Source organism: Nuphar pumila, chromosome 3, assembly GCF_984573655.1.
Source record: "Nuphar pumila chromosome 3, dmNupPumi1.hap1.1, whole genome shotgun sequence".
Classification (NCBI taxonomy): domain Eukaryota; kingdom Viridiplantae; phylum Streptophyta; class Magnoliopsida; order Nymphaeales; family Nymphaeaceae; genus Nuphar; species Nuphar pumila.
The window spans coordinates 13627886-13651078 of NC_143251.1; the positions used below are offsets into that span (position 1 = coordinate 13627886).

A 23193-nucleotide genomic window follows, 5' to 3' on the forward strand; every position below is an offset into this window, starting at 1 on the left:
AAGAAGGCATATCAAGTATGAGAATATCTTGAACGGATGTATAAGTCAAGAGATTTATCCCATAAATATTATCTTCAAAAGAAGGCTTAGACTCTCCAACAAGGAGAATTCACCATAAGAGAATATTTTGCCGAGTTATCGGCTATATGGGATGAGCTTGCCTTCCTTGAACCAAAGTAGAGTGGAGAGGCGATTGAGCTAAGGCAAAAACAACTTCAAGAGGATCATTTCTTTAATTTTTTAAATGGGCTTAGACCTGAGTTTGAGCAATCTAGATCCTCTCTTTTATCTTCCTTCTCTTCCCCTCCTTTGGAAGATGTTTTAACTAAATTGAGTGGAGAGGAAACTAGATTGGGAATGGATAGAACCAATCAAAATGTGTTAGCTGTCCCTTCTAAGAATGAAGATGAAAGAGCTTATGCGGTGTCAAGACCGGGGAACAATGTAAAAACCTACAAACCTCCTCATTTCAAGAATCAATATCAAGGAGGAAATGGGCAATATGGTAAGAGAGACTATAGCAAACTTCATTATCATTTTTGTAAAGAACCGGGGCATATAAAGCCTATTTGCCCTAAATGGAAAAAATTGCTTGCAATGGCTACCACCTCTCAACCAGAAGAACGGCCATCCTCATCAAATGAATCTCTTTCTCTCCAACAAATTGTTGAAACCCTTCAACCATTGATTAAAGGATCTATCTCCGGAGCCGCTATGTCCTCTTCTCCTCGAGGTAAAATTCTTTGGCTCTTAGATTCAGGAGCATCCTTTCACATGACTCTGAATGCACTTGCTTTGTCTCTAAAAATATTTTACCATCCTTTGTATCTACTGCGGATGGGGCTTCTCTTGAAATCAAAGGAACCAGTGATTTTTAAAGACAAAATTTTTCTATTCTTAAAGTTAGATTTATCCCAAAATTGAATTTAAATTTACTTTTCGTCTCTCGACTTTCGGATTATGGGTGTGATATCAAATTGTCATCACATAAATGTTGGATACAGGATCGCCAGTCCGGGAAGTTGATTGGGTAAGGCTCTAGAAAGGTTTATCTCTACTTTATGGAATTTTTTCAAATTCCGAAAACATCTTTTTATAACATTGCTCAACATAAAGATATAAATGTTTGGCATAAACGTCTTGGGCATCCAAATATTGACAAACTTTCTCATATTCAGTTTATTAAAACTCTATGTAAGGAGAACTTCAATTGTAATGATTGCATTTTGGGAAAAATGAGAAGCTTGCCTTTTGGATCAAGATCAACTTTTTCAACTAAGCCTTTTGAAATTGTGCATTCGGATGTACGAGGACCCGCACCCGTTGTCTCTAAGGGAGGTTTTTCGTATTATGTTATTTATATTGATGATTATTCAAGATATAGTTGGATATATTTTCTTCGACATAAACATGAAGTTTTCTCCACCTTTAAGAATTTTCATGCTATGATTCAAACTCAATTCAATGGAAAATTACAAGTCTTTAGAACCAATTCTAGAGGAGAGTATCTCTCAAATGATTTTATAAGATATATTGAGGAAAATGGGATTATACATCAAAGGTCTTGTCCCCAAACCCTTCAACAGAACGGTTTAGCCGAAAGAAAACACAGGCATGTCATTGAAACTACAAAACCTTACTAATCTCTCAAAGAATTCCAAAAAGATTTTGGGCCGAAGCTGCTTTGGCCTCTGTCTATTTAATTAATCGTCTTCCATCCAAAACCTTAAGCCAAAAATCTCCTTTTGAAGTTTTATTCCAAAAAGAACATGATTATAACAGATTACGATTTTTTGGTTGTAAATGTTTCGTTCTTACCGATAAAAATGACAAGTTATCCCCCAAAGCCATTCCCTGCGCTTTCTTTGGCTATTCAGAAACCCAAAAAGGATTTAGATGTTATGATTTTCAAAATGATAAGCTTCATGTGTCAAGAAATGTAACCTTTTTGGAAAATGAAAGTGGTTTTGAGAAAGACAAAACTCCCCCTGATGATGCTGATTATTCATTTTATTTGAATTATTAGATAAGAACGATGATTTCAATGACGATGAGACAAACTTTGAGAATGAAATGCATGTGTCTATTGAACAAACAAATGATAGAATTCCTGTGTCTGTTCAACCCATAGAAGAAATAGTAAGTGAACCAATTACTTATTCACACAGGGATAAGGATTCCTTTAGAAGTGCCATGGAAAGATATAGTGATCTTAGTGAGTCTACCCAATCTAGCAACTTACGAAGAACAGAGAGACCCAGAAGGAACCCATCTAGATTTATATCTTACGAATCTTTTTCTTCAAAACATAGAGCTTGTCTTAGTGCCATACATTCATATGAAGAACCTAGGAGCTTCGAAGAAGCTCAAGAGAAATTAGAATGGAGAGATGCTATGGAAACTGAGCTTAGTGCACTTAACCGAGGCAAAACTTGAGAATTTCAATGTCTTCCTGAAGGAAAGAAGGTAATTGGATGTAGATGGGTCTTCAAAGTTAAAACCAAGAGCGATGGGACTCTTGAAAGATACAAAGCTAGACTTGTTGCAAAAGGGTACAGTCAGGAGTATGATATTGATTACGATGAAACATTTGCTCCTGTGGCTAGAATGGTCACTGTGAGATGTTTAATTACTATTGCATCTATTAGAAAATAGAACATATATCAAATAGATGTTAAGAATGCGTTTTTGAATGGAGACCTAAACGAAGAAGTCTACATGGAAGCTCCTCCTGGCATGAATGTTACTAAGGGAAAAGTCCTCCGCCTTAGAAAAGCCTTATATGGCTTAAAGCAAGCTCCAAAAGCTTGGTATGATCGATTCAACAAAATAATGATTGAAACAAAATTCATTTCTTGTTATACTGACATAGCTCTTTTTATTAAAAGATCTAATGATGGAATTGTGATTTTGTTGTTATATGTTGATGACATGCTTATTACAGGTAGTGATGTTAAAGGCATCAGAAATATCAAATCCACTCTGAAGGAAAAGTTTGAGATGTCAGATCTGGGACATCTGACATATTTTTTGGGTATTGAAGTTGCTTTTTCTCATAGAGGTTATTTTTTGTCTCGATCTAAGTTGGCCTGTGAGATTCTTGATAGATCCGACATTTCAGATGAGAAAATTTGCGAGACTCCTGAAGTTGTGGGCTCTAAAATGATGATTGATGATGGGGTTCCTCTGGATAACCCTACTCCTTATCGGCAACTTGTGGGGTCTCTTATGTATCTTAGTATTACAAGGCCCAACATATCTCATGCCGTTCATACTATAAGTCAATTCTAGCATGCCCCCACCTCGGTTCATATGAGTGTTGTCCTTCGTATTATCAGATACATAAAAGGCACAATAAACAAGGGAGTATTTCTTTCCCCGTCTTCTAATTTAGAATTGATTGCATATACTGACACTGATTGGGGAGGTGACACAAATAACCGTCACTCCACCTTTGGGTTTTGTATCTTTTTAGGTGAATCTCTAATCTCGTGGAGGTGCAAAAAACAACAGGAAGTGCCTCTTTCCTCAACAGAAGCAGAATATCAGGCCATGGCTTCTACAACTATGAAGATCGTGTGGATTCATCAACTATTAAAGGACATGGGGGTGCAAATTCAGGGACCTACAAGATTGTGTTGTGACAATTAAAGTGTAATTTATATTGCTAAAAATCACACATTTCATGAACGTACCAAGCATATTGAGATGGATTGTCATTATGTCAGAGAAGCCTACTTGCAAAAAGTCATAGAGCTTCCTTACGTGACTTCAGAATACCAGTTAGCATATTTCTTCACAAAGGCATTATGTTCCCCCAGATTTCATTTTCTTTTTGGCAAACTTTCGGTCATCGCACCCTAAGTTTGAGGGGGGTATTAAAATATGTCACTCTTTATATATATATATATATATATATATATATATATATATTGTAAGCCTTAGGGTCATTTTGGTCATTTCAGCATTCTCCCTTTTTACGCATCTTCACAATTGTGAACATGCATGTAATTTTTATTATTTTTCTTTTTCTATTTTTTTTTCATTTCTTATTTTTTTATTGCTTTGACTAAGTCAAAATGGGAGGGGGTAGACCTTGGACCCCCTCCAACGGCTAGAATTCTAGCCGTTGAGCTCCAACTTTTAGTAGGAGCCCCTCCCACTTGGTCTCCTTTCGTATTATAAATAGGGGGCTTCCCCCCCTTTAAGATGTATTCTTATGAGAGCCTTTAGTGCTCACCCTCTCTTATTGGATTCAACTTATGCATTTGTGGGTGTCCCCTTTGTACCTTTTTGGTACTTTTGTTCAAGTGTTCTTGGTGTGTGTTTGAACATGTATTCTTTTATGGTGTTGGTGCTTATAGTGCACATCTTCAAAGGTATTTTACACTTTTCACCTAAGTATCAAACTTATATTACGTTGATATATTCCTATATAGAACTTTCAAAATATGTTGAAGCAAAGGGACATCCTGAATGGGTAGAAGCCATGAGGATAAAATTAGATATTTTAAAAAAGGCGAATATTTGGACTATCCAAAATATTCTCATAGAAAAAAAACTCATAGGTTGTTGATGGATATATAAGATAAAAATCAAGAGTGATGAAACTCTTGAAAGGTACAAAGCTAGGTTAGTTGCCAAGGGATATTCCGAAGAGTATAATATAGATTATGAGAAAACCTTTGTCCCGGTTGCTAGGATGACCACATTTAGAACCTTGGTAGCCCTTGCCTCTGTGAATAAATGGCTTATATATCAAATCAATGTTAAAAATGTGTTTCTTAATGGCAACTTGGTTGAAGAAATCTATATGAAAGCATCACATGGTATAATTATTCTTAAGAGAAAAATCTTTGTTTAGATAAGGCACTGTATGACCTCAAACAAGCAACAAAGGCTTGATATGACAGGTTTAGTCAAGTTATGCTTGATGTTGAATTTTAATCTTATTTGACTGACATAACTTTGTTTGCTAAGATTTCTCATGTAGGTATTATTATCCTTTTCCTCTACGTGGACGACATGTTAATTATAGGAACTGACAAATAGGGAGTTGAACACATTAAAAAGCTTCTCAAAACACATTTTGAAATGACTAATTTGGGGTTATTATAATATTTTCTTGGTATAGAAGTTGCTTATTCATCTAGAGGTTATCTGCTGACTCAATCTAAATTTGCTTTAGATATTGTTGTCAGGTCTGGTATCTCAAATAATAAGAAGGTTTATCTCAAATAATAAGAAGGTTGACACTTCCAAAGTTGTCAATATCAAAATGAAGATTGATGATGGGGAAGCACTTGAAAATCTAATACCATCCAGACAACTTATCGGGGCACTATCATATCTCTCAGTTATGAGACCTGATATTGCGTATGCAGTACAACATGGCAGTTTCAACATGCTCGCACCATTGTTCATATGGGAGAAATTTTACGTACTATGTCACATGGGTACGGGTGCGGGTGGGGGGTGCGACACTTTCAAAAAACCCGGGTGCAGGGGTGTGGTAAAAATATAAAAAAATCATATATATATATATATATATAAAGTCCAAAAGTTGGACATAAATGACCCTGGGTGCGTTGACTGCACCCAGGGTCAAGTTGACCGCATTGGGTGCGGGTGAGACATGGGTGCGGCACCTAGTTGGAGAATCCCTGTGACATATAGGGCAAAAAAAAAATTCTTGACATTTTTTTTAAGTCCAAAAATTGGACCAAGATGACCCTGGGTGCGTTGACCACACTCAGGGTCAGGTTGACTGCACCCGGTGCCACACCCGCACCGGGGGGAACCCCCGGACCCCCTTTCTCTATATATATATATTTACATTTTTGCCCCTGCCGCACCCCCGCACCCAAGGTTTTTGAAAGTGCCACACCCCTGCACCCGCACGCACCCGCACCCATGTGACATAGATTCTGAACATACATCTGAAAACATTTTGAAGGATAGAAAGGATGATGAATTTTCAGCATCACCTGTAGAAATTTTCAAGAATTTCTCTCTGTTCTCTTGATTTCTATTAGCCATTAAGTGTTTTAGGTGTTGTTCTCTAAGAAATATTTTCTTGTATTTAATACCATTTTGCTTATGTATCTTTTCTGAAATGCTCTCAGGCTTCTATTGGCTCCTCCCTTCATTCAATCTTTAGGCTGGGAATCAGTCTTTTATGCGTTTGGCCTTCTTGGGATAATCTGGTAAGAGCACTTTTATCTTAGTTGTTTTGTGACTGTTGTACCTTTTCCTTGGTAGCTGTTTAATCTTAACTGTAAGACCATGTGCATCTAGTACTAAGATGGCAATACGTGAAATCCTATCTTTCTCCGAAAAAATGGTAATTTTCCAACAACAGTGTGCTCAAATGGGTGATAGATTCCTCTACTTATGAATGATAAATGACATGCAACTAATTATGCCTTTTGGAAGAAGCATAACCTTTTTTCTGCGGGTTATGAATCTTGGAAAAGGTCATTGTTTCAAGAATGTCCATCTATCGTAGAGCAACACACTTTCAAAATGATTTTCATATTTCAATAGTCATAACAAAGATGGATGACTCTTGAAAATGTTGTACATTTGATTGGTTGAGACCTCCCATTGCATCTCTTTCTCTTTCTCTCTCTCTCTGCTATGCAATGATCAGGATTTTCAATGTACTAGTATAACGTCTAATATTGTTAATGCAATTGGATAGGTGCTTCGGGTTCCAACTTCTAGATGAAGGACAATCACTGCCACATGAACGCATATTAACAGGTGAGAATGTAACTCCATGTAAATTGATTGCATTTCCGGTCTTTCATATTTGAAAGTAGGCTGTGCTCATGATAATAAGTATTTGGTTAAAGCTCATGCTGTGTGTATTCCTGGTGCCAAATTTATTTTGTCAGTGTAATGCCTTTGTTCTTTCAGCTATTTTATTTTGGCTATCCAACATGATTTATGTTTGTAAAAATGCATCTAACTACTTAATTTTCTGTATGGATGCAGTTCTATTAATAAATTTATGTTAAAAGTTCCACTCTAAGATGCAACATGAATGACCATTTGTTTGGCAGGGAAAACCAATACGGCAGCCAGTGACATATCCCAGGCATCTTCTCTAGAGAGAAAATCTTGGCATGCATCTTTATCTGAATTACGCCTATCATTTAAGGTAAGATAATTTAGTTTCCCCTTTTGGAATTAGACTACATTTGAAGATGCATATTTTTCTTTCATTTTTTGGTGGGAGGGGATTAATCTTCATAAATGATTCAGTTTGAAAGACATTATTGGGAATGGGGCATTAATTTTCATAAATGCTTCAGTTTGGAAGACATATTGGTGGTCATTTTCTTTCCATGATATTTACTGACTACACATGCACACGCACACAGAGAGATAGAGGCTTTCTTCTTGCTCAATCCGTAACCATTTTATCTAATTTTAAGGGAAAGAAATGATAACTTACATTAAAGTTATGACATGCATGCTTTTATTATTGATTTTGGAAGGCACTTAGAGAAAATGGATCTTTAATGCTGTTAATCTGAAAAGACAGACTTAGTTGTATCTATATTACTGATGGATGAGAGTCTAATGAAACAAGCGGAAATACAAGAAACAATGTGCACAAGCACAAATACAAGTCCACCAAGGGACAATACAAAAGCCAAAACAAATACAGTAGCACAAGAGTGCATACAAAGGCCACAAGAGGTCAACAAGAGAGCACAACAATGTAAAATAAAATTATTTATTCACTAAAAATGCTTAGCAAAAGCATTTCACAAAAGAGGGGGCAAACAACCCCTATATATACAAGTAATGGGCCTTGGGGAGCTCCCAAAAGTCGTTGGGATTGCTCCCAACCACTCTATGGTCTTCATACCATAAAATGTTCTCATTAACAAAATGCTTATAAAAACACATATTAGTCATAAAATATCAATAAGATATAAACAATTTTGCAATAATGTCTCAAAGGCTTAGGAAAACATTTTAAATAAGATTCCACTCATTAATTACACTAAGCACAACATGACATGTATATCAAATGTAAGAACTCAAAGGAGTTTACAATAAATGAAAACTTAATTAAATTCATACAAAACACACAAGACAACCAACATGGAACAAATCTAAATATTCTCAACATATATATCCAAGCATATTCAATGCACATAATAATGCATGAAAATTTTTCAATGAATAACCATTTTTCATGTAAGGGCAAATGGCCAGCGGAAAAGATTAGAAAAACATAGAGATTTTTTAAAAATCATAACAAAAGAAATGATATTTGCAAATCTCAACACTAGTTTGCTCACCATAAGCAATGACCTCTTTGTCCTCCAACTCAGCATCCTCAACATTCAAGTGTATCAGCACATAGGATAAGAGATCAAACACAAATGTCAGCAATACCGGCTATCTAAACTGACAATAAATACCAAATACAACCACAAAAGGTGCACATCTCTCACCTCACAAATGATTGTAAAACTGCAAACAATAATATCGGCTACAACGAGTGCAGATAACTCACCGCAACCATGGTTGTAAAACTGATAAACAAAAAAATCACTTCAAATAAGAGAAAAGAGTGGAGAAAGCAAGATAGGCGAAAATACTATAATGAAGACAAACTGATGTCAAAAAGCAAGAAGATTTGAAAACAATATTAAAATCAAAGCAATAAATTTTGCAACAATATGAGATCTAATTCATAAAGACCAATATGATTACAAGCAAATAACAATTGAGCCATCACTAACAAAGATCGATACGAGCATCCAATAAACAACAAAGGCCAAATAAAAAATTGAGTGATACAACTCACTTATAGAACCGGAGGTTAATAAGCTGTTAGTTGGAGCAAAAAACAAGCCTCAATACAACACTTATCAACTTGGCAATTTATACTGACAAGAAGATGGAGGTGCACCCATAACTCACCTCAACAACTATGGCTCGACAAGGTCACTTAAGAGAACACTCATCAAAGTATTCTAATGAGTGATAGTCTCCAAATATCCCCAACAATGTCCACCAAAAGGTACACAATGGACAATCACAAAAAGGAACTCACAAGGGAGTTCACTCACGGGACCCACAAAGGAGCATGCTCACAAAACCCATACAAGGGCACACAAAGAATACAATCATAAAAATATGATGTTTTATTAATGAGAAAGTATGCAAGCATAATACATAAATCCCTATGTAAGGCAACACGTAAGTTAATGTTCAATAAAGGGTCATAAGACAAGAAATACCATAACCACAAGGCACAAATACCTCAATCCCAAAGGCCACTAGAAAGCCAACAAGAGAGCACTGAATAAAATATTTTTAATAATCTTTTAAAAAACACATTAAATTGCATTCATAAATCTTATAGAAGAGATTATAAATCCCACAAGGATGAATGCGAAAATCCCATAAGGGACAAATCATGCATGAAGAAAACATGCTAAAAAACGTATGCACAAATAAACAAATTTTATTCATTAATGTGCATGTAAAATATAAGAGAATCTCAAGTACAAATATCATATATCAATAGGACAAAATTATGAGTACAAATTCAAATTTACAAAAAAATAAGATACTTATAATCATTAAGAACCAACCACACATAATCTTAATACTTCTCAAATACATAAAGTGTTTAAGTTTCTCATAAGAGCATGTCAAAGAATTTTTTAACACAAGTTAAGCAAGATCTCATAAGATGACATGTGTGAATATTACACAAAAAAAAAAAAAATTGAAATTATTTCAAACTTATTTAATCAAGATTGAAAAACAACACCAATATGAGCTCAACTAAGTAGATGAGGATAAAACACAATAAATTTTGAAAAGGCAAGAAAACATAAGACATTAAAAAAAGCTCAATCATATGCTTAGGATCAACCAAGAAACAAAGAGTGTCTCAAAAAGATTTCGAAGGAGCAATAACCAACATTTAATAATTTTTCCTTTTTCAAAACAAATGTTTTCTCATACCAAATGCATGAGATAGGCAACAAAAGTAAGAATAAACAAAAACAATTTAAAATACTTACCAGATTAAGATTCTCTTATCTCCATGATCAAAGAATCCCAAAATGACCATTAAGAGCCAAGATGGTTGTATCCCTGCTCTAATACCATGTAATGAAAGCAAGAGAAATACAAAAAAAACACAGCATAGGCAATACAAACAGCCACTATGGGTAATACAATGCACTCCGGCACAAAAGCTAGAATAACTATAAAAATAATAATATTGTATTCATAATAAAACTCACAAAGGAGTTAAAATGCTTACAAGAGAATTAACAAATACAAGAGGGCGAGTGCCTTTAAATAGGCACTTAAGGACTCAAATGGGCTGGTCCAACTAATTGTTGGGCTAGCCCCAATGGCTAGTTGGACTGACCCAACAACTATAACCACTAAATAATAAAAAGGAAAAACAAAAAAATAATAAAAAACATTTAATAAGTCCCTAAAGTGCTGACACTTATTACAATGTGAAAAAACTTAAATACCCTTGATGGGTATTTCAGTTTACATAAGGAATATATATATATATATATAAAATCTTAACAGGTCATTTCAAGACGAGTTTCTTCTTGGCATATTTCAGCAAGAGCCTCATTTAGAGACATAGGGAAAAATTTATGAAAAAGGGAAGATCTAACTTGTTCAAACTTTAGTTGTCGACTATGAAAAAATTGAAAAAAGTGTTCTTTCTCCATTTGTTCCCGCCTAAGTTCTATGCCCACAATGACTTCTCACTTAGATTCAAGGAGTGTTAACTCATCCCACAAAGGGGATAAGGCACTAAATAGTCCCAGACACTCAGGTATCCTTGTTTTGTAACCTTCTCTTGCAAGAAATACTGTCTTGCAAGATCTTTTTGGGTATACATACCCTTAAAAAAGGACCATGCTTCATTAGCTTTGGTTTGGTCTTCTCTTAGTCTCCTTCAATCTTGGTGAGCTTTAGTTGAGGCTCTGGAGTAGTGCCACTCACATATCCCCAAAACTTCTTTCCCTTGAGGTGATTTTCCATTGCGCCGGACCACATCATATAGTTATTTTCATTAAGTTTGAAATAGAGCTCAATCTTGGCTTTTTGGTCCATGACGAAGGTGAATTGAAAAAGAGTAAGAAGGATAGAAAGGAAGGAAGAGGGTCACGAGCACACCGATCACAATCACACGTTTCCTTGATCACCATGAGCAACACGTTCTAAGGTCCAAGAACCCGAATGGCTTTGATACCATGTAATGAAACAAGTAAAAATACAATAAACAATGTGCACAAGCACAAATACAAGTCCACCAAGGGACAATACAAAAGCCAAAACAAATACATTAGCACAAGAGTGCATACAAAGGCCACAAGAGGTTAACAAGAGAGCATAACAATGTAAAATAAAATTATTTATTCACTAAAAATGCTTAGCAAAAGCATTTCACAAAAGCAGGGGCAAACAACCCCTATATATATAAGTAATGGGCCTTGGGGAGCTCCCAAAATAGTCGTTGGGAGTTCCCAACGACTATATTTTTTAGACCATAGATCCCTTACACATTATGGAAATGACAAAAAAAAAAGAAAAAAAAAAGACAGATCTGTCCCTATTGGACAGAACCTATTACATATGTAAAATAACCAAAATGCCCCTGATGGGCATTGCCTATTACATCAATGTATATATATATATATATATATATATATATATATATATATATATATATATATATATATAAAGCATATTTTAACAGAGTTGTTTTAGAGTCAGAATAAAAGACAATGATCTACTGGAGAGGGAGGGCATGGTTTTGTCTGACTCAACCATTTATGTTATGGATTCTCGCAATTTCTGTGTATGTCTTTGCAATTAATAGATTCTCCTAATTTCTATTTATTTTTTTGTGTATACTATATTACTCTGTTTTGCTATTCTAAGTGCTTATTCTATTATGGGTAATGAAGAACTTATCGCTCTTAATTATTGGGTTTAGGAATTCCTCTATAACTTAAGCGACACAATAAAATCTTTTTCTATTCTCTTATTAACCGATTTATGTATTTATTTCCATTTGCCCCACACTTGGGAAATACTTATTGGTTTGTTCTACAAAGATTTTGGATTTGTTCAGAATGATCAAATTATATCCTGTCTAGTTTCTAGTTTTTCGGTCATTCTAGATACAATTTTGAAATATTGAATCTTTCATTATTTAAATCACACCTAGATAAAACTGGACTTATATATGCTGTATTAACATTCATGACACTGAAAGGGATAGGAAAAAGACCATTATACTTCACAGAAGTCAAACTTTTGTTGGACATAGGCAGCACAATATCCTGTAATGGGCCACCCCCCTCGTTGAGAACTATTAGGGGATAAAGATTACTTCACATTTCTTCTACCTCCTTCACTCCTCTAAACCTGAAATTTTCATGGTATTAGAGCTAAGGATGTAAAATCCCATAAAAAACAAAAAAATCTGTTTGGACCCGGGCCGGGTCGGGTCCGGACCCGACCCGGGCCCCTTTTTATGTTAGGGTTTTAAGAAAAACCCGAGCATTCGGGCGCCGCTACCCACCCCCCTTCTCCCCCTTCTCTTGCGGGAAGATTTGGGAAACCCACCAGGGGTTTCCCCTTCCGGTGCCCCCCTTCGCCTTTAAGAGAGAGGTTGGAGGGCGAGGGGAGTCTCGCCCTCCTCTCGCAGCCCTCTCGAGCTTTCCCCCCTCCGCGCCGGTCACCTCCCTCGCTGCGCCCTGTCGCCGACGCCGGCCACCGCTCCCAGGTATGCTCCTCCCTCTTCTCTTCTCCTCCCTTTTCCCTCCTTTCCCCCCCCCCCCCCCTCTGTCTCCTCGCCGGGAGGCCGACAGGCGGCGCATGGCCCCTGCCGTGCCCTCCCACGTCCCCTGTGCCCTTCGGAGGGTCGACAGGGTGCCCTCAGGCCCCTGTCACCTTTCTTCACCTTTTTTTTTCTTGTAGGGCTGTCGAAGGGCCGGCGGGGGTCCAGTCACCCCCTGCGGCACCTCTTTGCCTGCCGTCTCGTGTCAGTCGGCAGGGGCTCAGCCCCTGCCGATTCGATGATTCCGGCAGGGGCTCAGCCCCTGCCACTTGACGTTTCTGGCAGGGGCTCAACCCCTGCCACTTTCATTTGCGCAGGCAGGGGCTCAGCCCCTGCCACCTAATCGGTTCTGGCAGGGGCTCAGCCCCTGCCACTTTCATTGTTGCTGGCAGGGGCTGAGCCCCTGCCACTTTCATTGTTGCTGGCAGGGGCTGAGCCCCTGCCGCTTTCATTTTCGCAGGCAGGGGCTCAGCCCCTGCCACTTTCATTGTTGATGGCAGGGGCTGAGCCCCTGCCACTTTCATTGTTGCTGAGCCCCTGCCACTTTCATTTTCGCAGGCAGGGGCTCAGCCCCTGCCACTTTCATTTTCGCAGGCAGGGGCTCAGCCCCTGCCACTTTCATTATTTCAGGCAGGGGCTCAGCCCCTGCCACATTTATTTTGCCGGCAGGGGCTCAGCTCCTGCCGCTTCTTTGCGATTGGCAGGGGCTGACCCCCCTGCCGCCTCTGTAGTTGTCGACAGGGGCTCATTCCCTGTCGCCCCGTTGCTGTCTGCAGGCAAGGGCCCGCCCCTTGTCGTTTTTCGGTTTTCGGCCAGTAGGGGCACACCCCGGCTGCCTCTCTTTTTCCTATAGGCAGGTTTGTCTTTCTTTTGCTCCGCATTATTATTAACATAGCACTGTTGCAGACCTCGCATCGGACCCTCGTTCTAGCTCCGCGGCCCGAGCCTCGTATCATCTACACGCGTAGGCACACGCAGCTGCAAGACATCCCGAGGTAGGGGAAAGTCGCACGAAGGGTTTGTGTGAATGAAATAAATTATAAGGATTCTGTGATAGAATAGTTTATTTGACATGCATTCTTACTCGTAGAATTTCTTAACTGGTGATTGTCTGTATGGTGTTCCCGCTCCCGTATTTGTTTTGAAATTACATGCTTATTGTGAGCTCTACGAGTAGACTCCTTGCTAGAAAGATCTTATTATTGTATTTCCGCCTTGCTCACTGTTATAAGTTACTATAGATGCATTATTGGTTATTGCCTGATGAATCTTGTATGAGACTTCTTGTTTCTTAGTATTCGAGCATGCCAAGTATAATACAGATTTTTACAAAACTTTGTGATGGGTTATCTATCGAGAAACCCACAAATTACTATCATTAGAACTGAAGACAGGTATGATACAAATAGTACTGGGGGTCATTGAGTACCTCGAAGTGATCAAGCAACTCTTTATTGATATCAATGAGATAATACCGGCCTCCACAGGCCCATTTGCTCATAAGGCAATACATGCATGAACCAAAAGTATCATAGAACATTTTATGTTGCCCTCTCATCGTAGTCGTATCTCTAGGGAGGTACAACCGTACTTTTGGACAAGTACGTCCCATGTGGGTTACGATGGTTGGGGGATGAGGTTGTAGCAACCTCGATGCGTGCAATTGGCACAATGCTGAGATCACATAAATGGTGACCTTTCGCCTTCACAGGCAAGATGCTCGAGTGGGTCTAATAGACCAGAGCATGTAGGATGGGGCGGCGGTTAAGAAAACCCCGTCGTACCCATTCGATCTTCACGGTTCATCAAGGGAGAGGATGAATGGTACAAAGACTCCGATGGACAGGTTGTTAACAACCACCCCACGGGCAAAAGACTCGGTTTCCCCAGTCATCGGAGTTAGGGGAATTGGGATTACCATAAATTATCCTAGGTGGTAACTCCCAGGCACTTCTGCAGAAGTTGGATGCATCCATGGGCCACGAATGCCTTTGGGGATTTACTCTCTTGGTCACTGACCGTCCCCTTAGGAGCGGACTCAGTCAGCCATCCGGGTTAATGAAAACACCTGACATAATAAACCCCCGGATCGGTCTCGGCTGTTTCTACGTTTCGCGTCTGTGCGTACCCACAGGCCAGTTAATATCAGAACTTAAAGAATATATTCAGGAATAGATATAGAGGACTGAGACTTACACTGTTTCTCTTTGCACTTATTACATTTGCTAGAATAGACTACAACTGCTTTAATTGCTTAAATATCATAACTGCTGATCTCATGAATGTCCTGTTTTATTTTCATTCTACTTATCTGTTCGTACACCTACTAGTTTGTTATGAAACTGACCCATTTCATGGGCAGGTGAGGAGTAGGATTTCACTGGCGGCCGATGGCGTGGTGCAAACGTGATCAAGATTCATTTTCTTTCTGCTGGCGGCTTGGCTCTGGGACTTTTTGGAGTTTTTCTTAGATTTATTAAACTTTGGAATAAAAGGCTCATTTTGTAATAAACTGCAGATTTTAATCGATTGCCTTATTTCTTAAATTTCTTTAAGATGTTGTACATGTGAATGATGGTTTTTCAGCTAACGTACCCAGGATTGTTGACTTGTGTTCCTTTCTAAATGCCTTCCGCTGTTGTTTTTAAATATTAAACTTTAAATCTTTGAAAGGGTTTTTCGATAAGGTTTTCGAAATCACAAGTCGAAATTTTGGGGCGTTACAACTTGGTATCAGAGCCAGATCAGAAAGAAGTGAATCTTGACTATTGAGCATCCCATCGCGCTGTAAGTAAACCTTTGATATTTCATAGCATGTTTAGACTAAATGATATTCTTGTCTTATTCGTAGTACCGTTGGATATATGGATCCAGTTACTGGTTTTAATGGTATTCGCGGTAGGAGCACGCGTAGTGTACGTGGTCGTTCCGTAAGGGGGAGGGGCGGACGTGAGATGTTCGGGGCTGGTTACTGGGCTAACCGCCCTCCTCTACCCATTTTTACGGATGAGCAAGGCTTCTCACTACCGATCGCCTACCAGATACCCTTGGCAGCAGCATGGGCTGAAGTGCATGCTCGAGAAGGTGGTTTCGTGCCTTCACACATTCGGGTGCACCATCAGACACCACAGGAGTCATCGGGAGATTTTGTTCCCCCTGAGTTAGCAGAGGAGTGTGGTTTCTGCGGAGAAACAGGCCACACTATGGATGCTTGCTTCCACAAGGCTGAGCATGACGACAAGATCGCAATTTCGACTGCCGGCGAGCAACCGCCACCTCCGGCAGACCCAGTGGGCGGTGTATCACCCACATATACACCTGCGACGGATTCTTCAGATTATAGCCTTGGCTCACCGGAATATACTCCGGCGACGCCCCTTTACGGGCAGGAGCCCTCCTACGATGAGCCACTTCCCTTCACCCCTAAGCGCAGATTCAGGCGCACAGGCAATAGAAGGGAATATCTTAGGAAGTACTCTAGTCGTTCCTAAGGGGAGGTAGCACGCACCCAGTTTTGTTGGAGTCTGTGAACTCATTTATAACTGCGGAATATAACTTTTGCTTATGTACCAGCACAGCTGGATTCTAAATATTTGACTCTCGGAATAAAGATTTATGTTATTGCCTTTGTTTCTATATTTATGCCTACTGGTACGTCTTCAGTATTTTTGATTTTTATCTTGGTTGCTTTTAAGGATGGCGGGAAACTCAAGCCACAGCATGGCCGATGAGTTGCGTGAACAGAGGGGATTCATGATGGATACCCTCAACTCCTTAACTGAGGCGATTCGTAACCAGGGTCGTCCCCATCAGGATCCGGGTTCCCTTGCTGGGAATGCACCAACCGCCACATATGAGAAATTTCTGAAGCTAGACCCTCCTACTTTCTCGGGCAAGGTTGATCCTGACTTGGCGGAGAGTTGGGTTAAAGAGGTGGAACGGGTGTTCCAAGTGTTGTCCGTTCCTGATGATAAGAAGACGATGTTCGGGTCCTTTCGTTTGAAGGACGACTACGCTGGAGGTGCAGTTTCCGGGTGCTGAGGTGATTCCGTGGGAGGCCTTCCGAAGGGTTTTCCTCGGAAACTATTTCCCTCCTCATGCGAGGGAAAAGAAGAAGGTGGAATTTCTGGAGCTGTGCCAGGGCAGCTTAAGTTTGAACGATTATAGCGCCAAATTTCAACGGTTGGAGCGCTATTGTCCTCACCTATTCGAGGATGATCATGAGCGGGCCGGGAAGTTTATTCGCGGACTGAAGGAAGGACTCAGGCATAGGGTTCTCACCAGCATGCCCGCGACTTTTTCTGCGGCAGTAGCAGCAGCCACCCTACTGAACGAGGATTGGGAGCGTTCAAAAAGTGTGCAAGCCAAGAAGTCAACCGCGTCAGGTGGTGAGCAGAAGAAGACATTTTCCGGCGGCCCAGGGCAACGACCACCTTTTCCAGAGAAGACTGAAGCAGGGAAGAAACAGTTTCCTCCAGCAAAACGCCAGCGACAACAGGGCCCTCCACCACCCAGGCAACCGTCGAGTGATAACTGCCCCAGGTGCAAGAGGCCTCATGTGGGACAATCTTGTCCGCGGGACACTGGCGGATGCCTGTACTGTGGCAAGATGGGCCATTTCATACGCGACTGCCGGAAGAAAGCAGCAGATGACCTCAAGCGAACCGGCAACGTATCTCAGCCTCCTCGACCACCTCATCAGCAACAACAGCGAGCACAACCAAGCAGTGGCAGAGAGCCGGGTCGAGTTTATGCAGCCACGGTTGATCAATTGACCAAAGGGGATCTCGTTCAAGGTACCATTCTTGTTGCTGGTAAAGCAGCTTTTGCACTCTTTGATTGTGGTGCCACACATTCGTTTGTTTCAGAAAAATTCGTAAAACAATTGCATATAACGGTAAAAACGCTTGATAATGCATTAGACGTGTATAACCCCGTTGGGAAGAACACGGTTTGCACCACTTTCATACCTGAATTGGACGTAGTTGTGGCAGAGCGGCACTTGCCTGCTTGTGCTATCCTGCTGGAGATGACTGAATTTGACGTCATCCTAGGCATGGATTGGTTGCACAAGTATCATGCCAAGATCTTTTGTCGTGATGGCAAGATCGTTTTATCACCTCCAGGCTCTTCGAGAGTAGAATTCAGAATTCCCAGACCTGTTCGAGCAAGCCGGATGATCTCGGCACTTAAGGCACAAAACTTCTTGCGGAAGGGATGCACTGCCTTTTTGGTTAGTGTTATCCAGTCAGATCCAATGCTCATTCCCATCAGTGAGCTTGTTATTGTTCGCGATTACCCCGACGTTTTTCCTAAAGAGCTGTCGGGACTTCCACCGTCTCGTGAGGTAGAATTCAATATTGAATTGCTACCAAGTACGACACCAATCTCCAAAGCACCCTACAGAATGGCGCCAGCTGAGCTTGAGGAGCTAAAGAAGCAGTTGCAGGAGTTGTTGGATCAAGGATTCATTCGCCCCAGCGTTTCTCCTTGGGGAGCTCCTGTGCTCTTCGTGAAGAAGAAGGACGGGACTTTGCGATTGTGCATCGACTATCGAATGCTCAACCAGGCCACAATAAAAAACAAGTACCCATTGCCGCGTATCGAAGACTTGTTCGATCAGTTGCAGAAGGCCAAGGTTTTCTCGAAAATCGATCTTAGGTCCGGATACCATCAACTCAGAATTAGGAATGAGGATATTCCTAAGACGGCCTTTCGGACGAGATACGGACATTACGAGTTCACAGGCATGCCGTTCGGACTGACCAATGCCCCCGCAGCTTTCATGGACTTGATGAATAGGGTGTTCAAGCCATTTTTGGACACCTTCGTGATAGTGTTCATCGACGACATCTTGGTGTACTCAGAAAGTCGAGAGCAACATCGAGAGCACCTAACAGTTGTGTTGGAGACCTTGCGAAAGGAACGTTTGTATGCCAAGTTCTCTAAATGTGAATTCTGGCTCGAGGAAGTCATGTTTTTGGGACACGTTATTTCTAAGGAAGGAGTGTCCGTGGACCCTGCAAAGGTGGAGGCTGTACTTGGTTGGCAGCAACCAAAGAACGCGCGTGATATCAGGAGTTTCCTTGGACTAGCGGGTTACTACAGAAGATTCATTCAGGATTTTTCTAAAATTGCGTTACCCCTGACAAAGTTACTGAAGAAAGAGACTAAATTCTTATGGGACGAGAAGTGCGAGGCGAGTTTCCAGTTGTTGAAGGAGCGACTTACCAGTGCTCCTATTTTGACCTTACCTTTTGGTAAGGGCGGATTCGTGATTTATACCGATGCCTCTGGGTCAGGCCTAGGGGCCGTGCTGATGCAGAATGGGAAGGTGATCGCTTACGCTTCTCGACAACTTAAAATTCACGAGAAGAACTACCCAACTCACGATTTAGAGTTAGCTGCGGTGGTGTTCGCACTAAAGATATGGAGGCATTACCTGTATGAAGAGCAATTTGAGGCGTTCACCGATCATAAGAGCCTTAAATACCTATTTTCGCAGAAGGAATTGAATATGAGACAACGGCGTTGGCTTGAATTCCTCAAGGATTACGACTTCACCCTCTCCTACCACCCAGGAAAGGCGAACGTCGTGGCTGACGCTCTCAGCCGCAAAGCACCGGAAATCTCGATAAATGCTTTATTTGCTGGATGGAGGTTGGTCGAAGACCTAGCCTCATGGGAACCTTTCGCGGTCACTCAAGGTTTAATCGGCTTATCTCACCTTGTTGCTCAACCTGAGCTACTTGCGAGGATCATCAATGGGCAGAAAACTGATGCACGCTACGAAAAGTTGAAGGCTCAAGCGATATTGGCAGATACACCTTTTCGTCTGAAGGAGGATGGAAGTATATGGTTGAGGGAGCGCCTTTGGGTTCCTGATGACCCGGTTCTTCGAGATGAAGTTCTTGCGGAAGCCCACAAGTCTAGGTACACAATTCACCCGGGTAGCACGAAGATGTTCAAGGACCTGCAACGCAGTTATTGGTGGAACGGTATGAAGCGAGACGTGGCTGAGTATGTCTCGAAGTGTTTAACGTGTCAGCAAATCAAGATCGAGCACCAGAGACCCGGTGGGGTCATGCAACAGATAGAGATCCCTCTATGGAAGTGGGAAGATGTTACCATGGACTTTATAGTCGGTCTTCCGAGGACACGGAGAAAACATGACGCGATTTGGGTGATCGTCGATAGACTCACCAAGTCGGCTCACTTTCTACCTATCCGTCTCAACCAATCGTTAGATAGTCTCGCTGATCTCTATGTTAGAGAGATTGTGAGATTGCACGGTGTTCCAGTCTCGATTATCTCCGATCGTGATCCTAGATTCACTTCAAGGTTTTGGGAACAACTTCAGTTGGCGTTGGGCACCAAGTTAAAGTTTAGTACTGCGTTTCACCCTCAGACGGACGGGCAGTCGGAGCGTACGATTCAAACCTTGGAAGACATGCTTCGAGCCTGTTTGATGGACTGGAAGGGAGAGTGGGATTCCCACATCAGTTTGGCGGAGTTCGCGTATAACAACAGCTATCATGCGAGCATCGGGATGGCCCCATACGAAGCTTTGTATGGGAGGCCATGTCGATCACCTGTTTACTGGGACGAGGTTGGCGAGCGAAAATTGGAGGCACCTATAGTCTTGCAACACTATACTCAACAAGTGCAGATGATTCGGGAACGACTCCGTACCGCTCAGAGTCGGCAGAAGAGCTATGCAGATAGACGCCGACGAGAGCTTACCTTCGATATTGGCGAGAGGGTTTTTGTTAAGGTATCTCCGACGAAGAGCGTATTTCGGTTCGGGAAAAAGGGAAAGCTGAGTTCTAGATACGTCGGACCGTTCGAAATCCTGGAGCGGATTGGAGAAGCAGCTTATCGCGTGGCGTTACCTCCGCAGTATGCTCAGATCCATAATGTTTTTCACGTATCCATGTTGAGGAAATATGTTCACGATCCATCGCATATCATTCATTATGATGATGTGGACATTAGAGGGGACTTGACTTTCGAAGAAAGACCAGTGGAGATCATCGACCGTCGTGACCAAGTGCTTAGATCAAAGACCATTTCATTTGTAAAGGTTCGGTGGCAACATCATGGGATTGACGAATGTACTTGGGAACCTGAGAACGATATCAGGGAAAAATATCCTGACCTGTATTTTGATTCTTCAAGGTAATAGATATTTCGCGGACGAAATTCTTTTAAGAGGGGTAGGATGTAAAATCCCATAAAAAAAAAATCTGTTTGGACCCGGGCCGGGTCGGGTCCGGACCCGACCCGGGCCCCTTTTTATGTTAGGGTTTGAAGAAAAACCCGAGCATTCGGGCGCCGCTACCCACCCCCCTTCTCCCCCTTCTCTTGCGGGAAGATTTGGGAAACCCACCAGGGGTTTCCCCTTCCGGTGCCCCCCTTCGCCTTTAAGAGAGAGGTTGGAGGGCGAGGGGAGTCTCGCCCCCCTCTCGCAGCCCTCTCGAGCTTTCCCCCCTCCGCGCCGGTCACCTCCCTCGCTGCGCCCTGTCGCCGACGCCGGCCACCGCTCCCAAGTACGCTCCTCCCTCTTCTCTTCTCCTCCCTTTTCCCTCCTTCCCCCCCCCCCTCTGTCTCCTCGCCGGGAGGCCGACAGGCGGCGCATGGCCCCTGCCGTGCCCTCCCACGTCCCCTGTGCCCTTCGGAAGGTCGACAGGGTGCCCTCAGGCCCCTGTCACCTTTCTTCACCTTTTTTTTTCTTGTAGGGCTGTCGAAGGGCCGGCGGGGGTCCAGTCACCCCCTGCGGCACCTCTTTGCCTGCCGTCTCGTGTCAGTCGGCAGGGGCTCAGCCCCTGCCGATTCGATGATTCCGGCAGGGGCTCAGCCCCTGCCACTTGACGTTTCTGGCAGGGGCTCAACCCCTGCCACTTTCATTTGCGCAGGCAGGGGCTCAGCCCCTGCCACCTAATCGGTTTTGGCAGGGGCTGAGCCCCTGCCACTTTCATTTGCGCAGGCAGGGGCTCAGCCCCTGCCACTTTCATTGTTGCTGGCAGGGGCTGAGCCCCTGCCACTTTCATTGTTGCTGGCAGGGGCTGAGCCCCTGCCGCTTTCATTTTCGCAGGCAGGGGCTCAGCCCCTGCCACCTAATCGATTCTGGCAGGGGCTCAGCCCCTGCCACTTTCATTGTTGATGGCAGGGGCTGATCCCCTGCCACTTTCATTGTTGCTGGCAGGGGCTGAGCCCCTGCCACTTTCATTTTCGCAGGCAGGGGCTCAACCCTTGCCACTTTCATTATTTCAGGCAGGGGCTCAGCCCCTGCCACTTGGCTGTTGCTGGCAGGGGCTCAGCCCCTGTCACTTGTTTGTTTCTGGCAGGGGCTCAGCCCCTGCCACATTTATTTTGCCGGCAGGGGCTCAGCTCCTGCCGCTTCTTTGCGATTGGCAGGGGCTGACCCCCCTGCCGCCTCTGTAGTTGTCGACAGGGGCTCATTCCCTGTCGCCCCGTTGCTGTCTGCAGGCAAGGGCCCGCCCCTTGTCGTTTTTCGGCCAGTAGGGGCACACCCCGGCTGCCTCTCTTTTTCCTATAGGCAGGTTTGTCTTTCTTTTGCTCCGCATTATTATTAACATAGTACTGTTGCAGACCTCGCATCGGACCCTCGTTCTGGCTCCGCGGCCCGAGCCTCGTATCATCTACACGCGTAGGCACACGCAGCTGCAAGGCATCCCGAGGTAGGGGAAAGTCGCACGAAGGGTTTGTGTGAATGAAATAAATTATAAGGATTCTGTGATAGAATAGTTTATTTGACATGCATTCTTACTCGTAGAATTTCTTAACTGGTGATTGTCTGTATGGTGTTCCCGCTCCCGTATTTGTTTTGAAATTACATGCTTATTGTGAGCTCTACGAGTAGACTCCTTGCTAGAAAGATCTTATTATTGTATTTCCGCCTTGCTCACTGTTATAAGTTACTATAGATGCATTATTGGTTATTGCCTGATGAATCTTGTATGAGACTTCTTGTTTCTTAGTATTCGAGCATGCCAAGTATAATACAGATTTTTACAAAACTTTGTGATGGGTTATCTATCGAGAAACCCACAAATTACTATCATTAGAACTGAAGACAGGTATGATACAAATAGTACTGGGGGTCATTGAGTACCTCGAAGTGATCAAGCAACTCTTTATTGATATCAATGAGATAATACCGGCCTCCACAGGCCCATTTGCTCATAAGGCAATACATGCATGAACCAAAAGTATCATAGAACATTTTATGTTGCCCTCTCATCGTAGTCGTATCTCTAGGGAGGTACAACCGTACTTTTGGACAAGTACGTCCCATGTGGGTTACG

The 23193-nt window shown here is 42.2% G+C and overlaps 1 protein-coding gene across 3 annotated transcripts in view; it reads left to right on the forward strand.

Moving 5' to 3' along the window:
* Positions 1–23193, forward strand: part of LOC149842043 (putative anion transporter 6, chloroplastic) — a 77104-nt gene that overhangs the window by 12452 nt on the left and 41459 nt on the right. For all 3 annotated transcript variants that reach the window (XM_090001261.1, XM_090001262.1, XM_090001264.1), the window contains exons 6-8: positions 6126–6206; positions 6704–6765; positions 7068–7165. In XM_090001261.1, coding sequence (XP_089857387.1) covers positions 6126–6206; positions 6704–6765; positions 7068–7165 — 241 coding nt within the window. The remainder of the gene's footprint in view (positions 1–6125; positions 6207–6703; positions 6766–7067; positions 7166–23193) is intronic.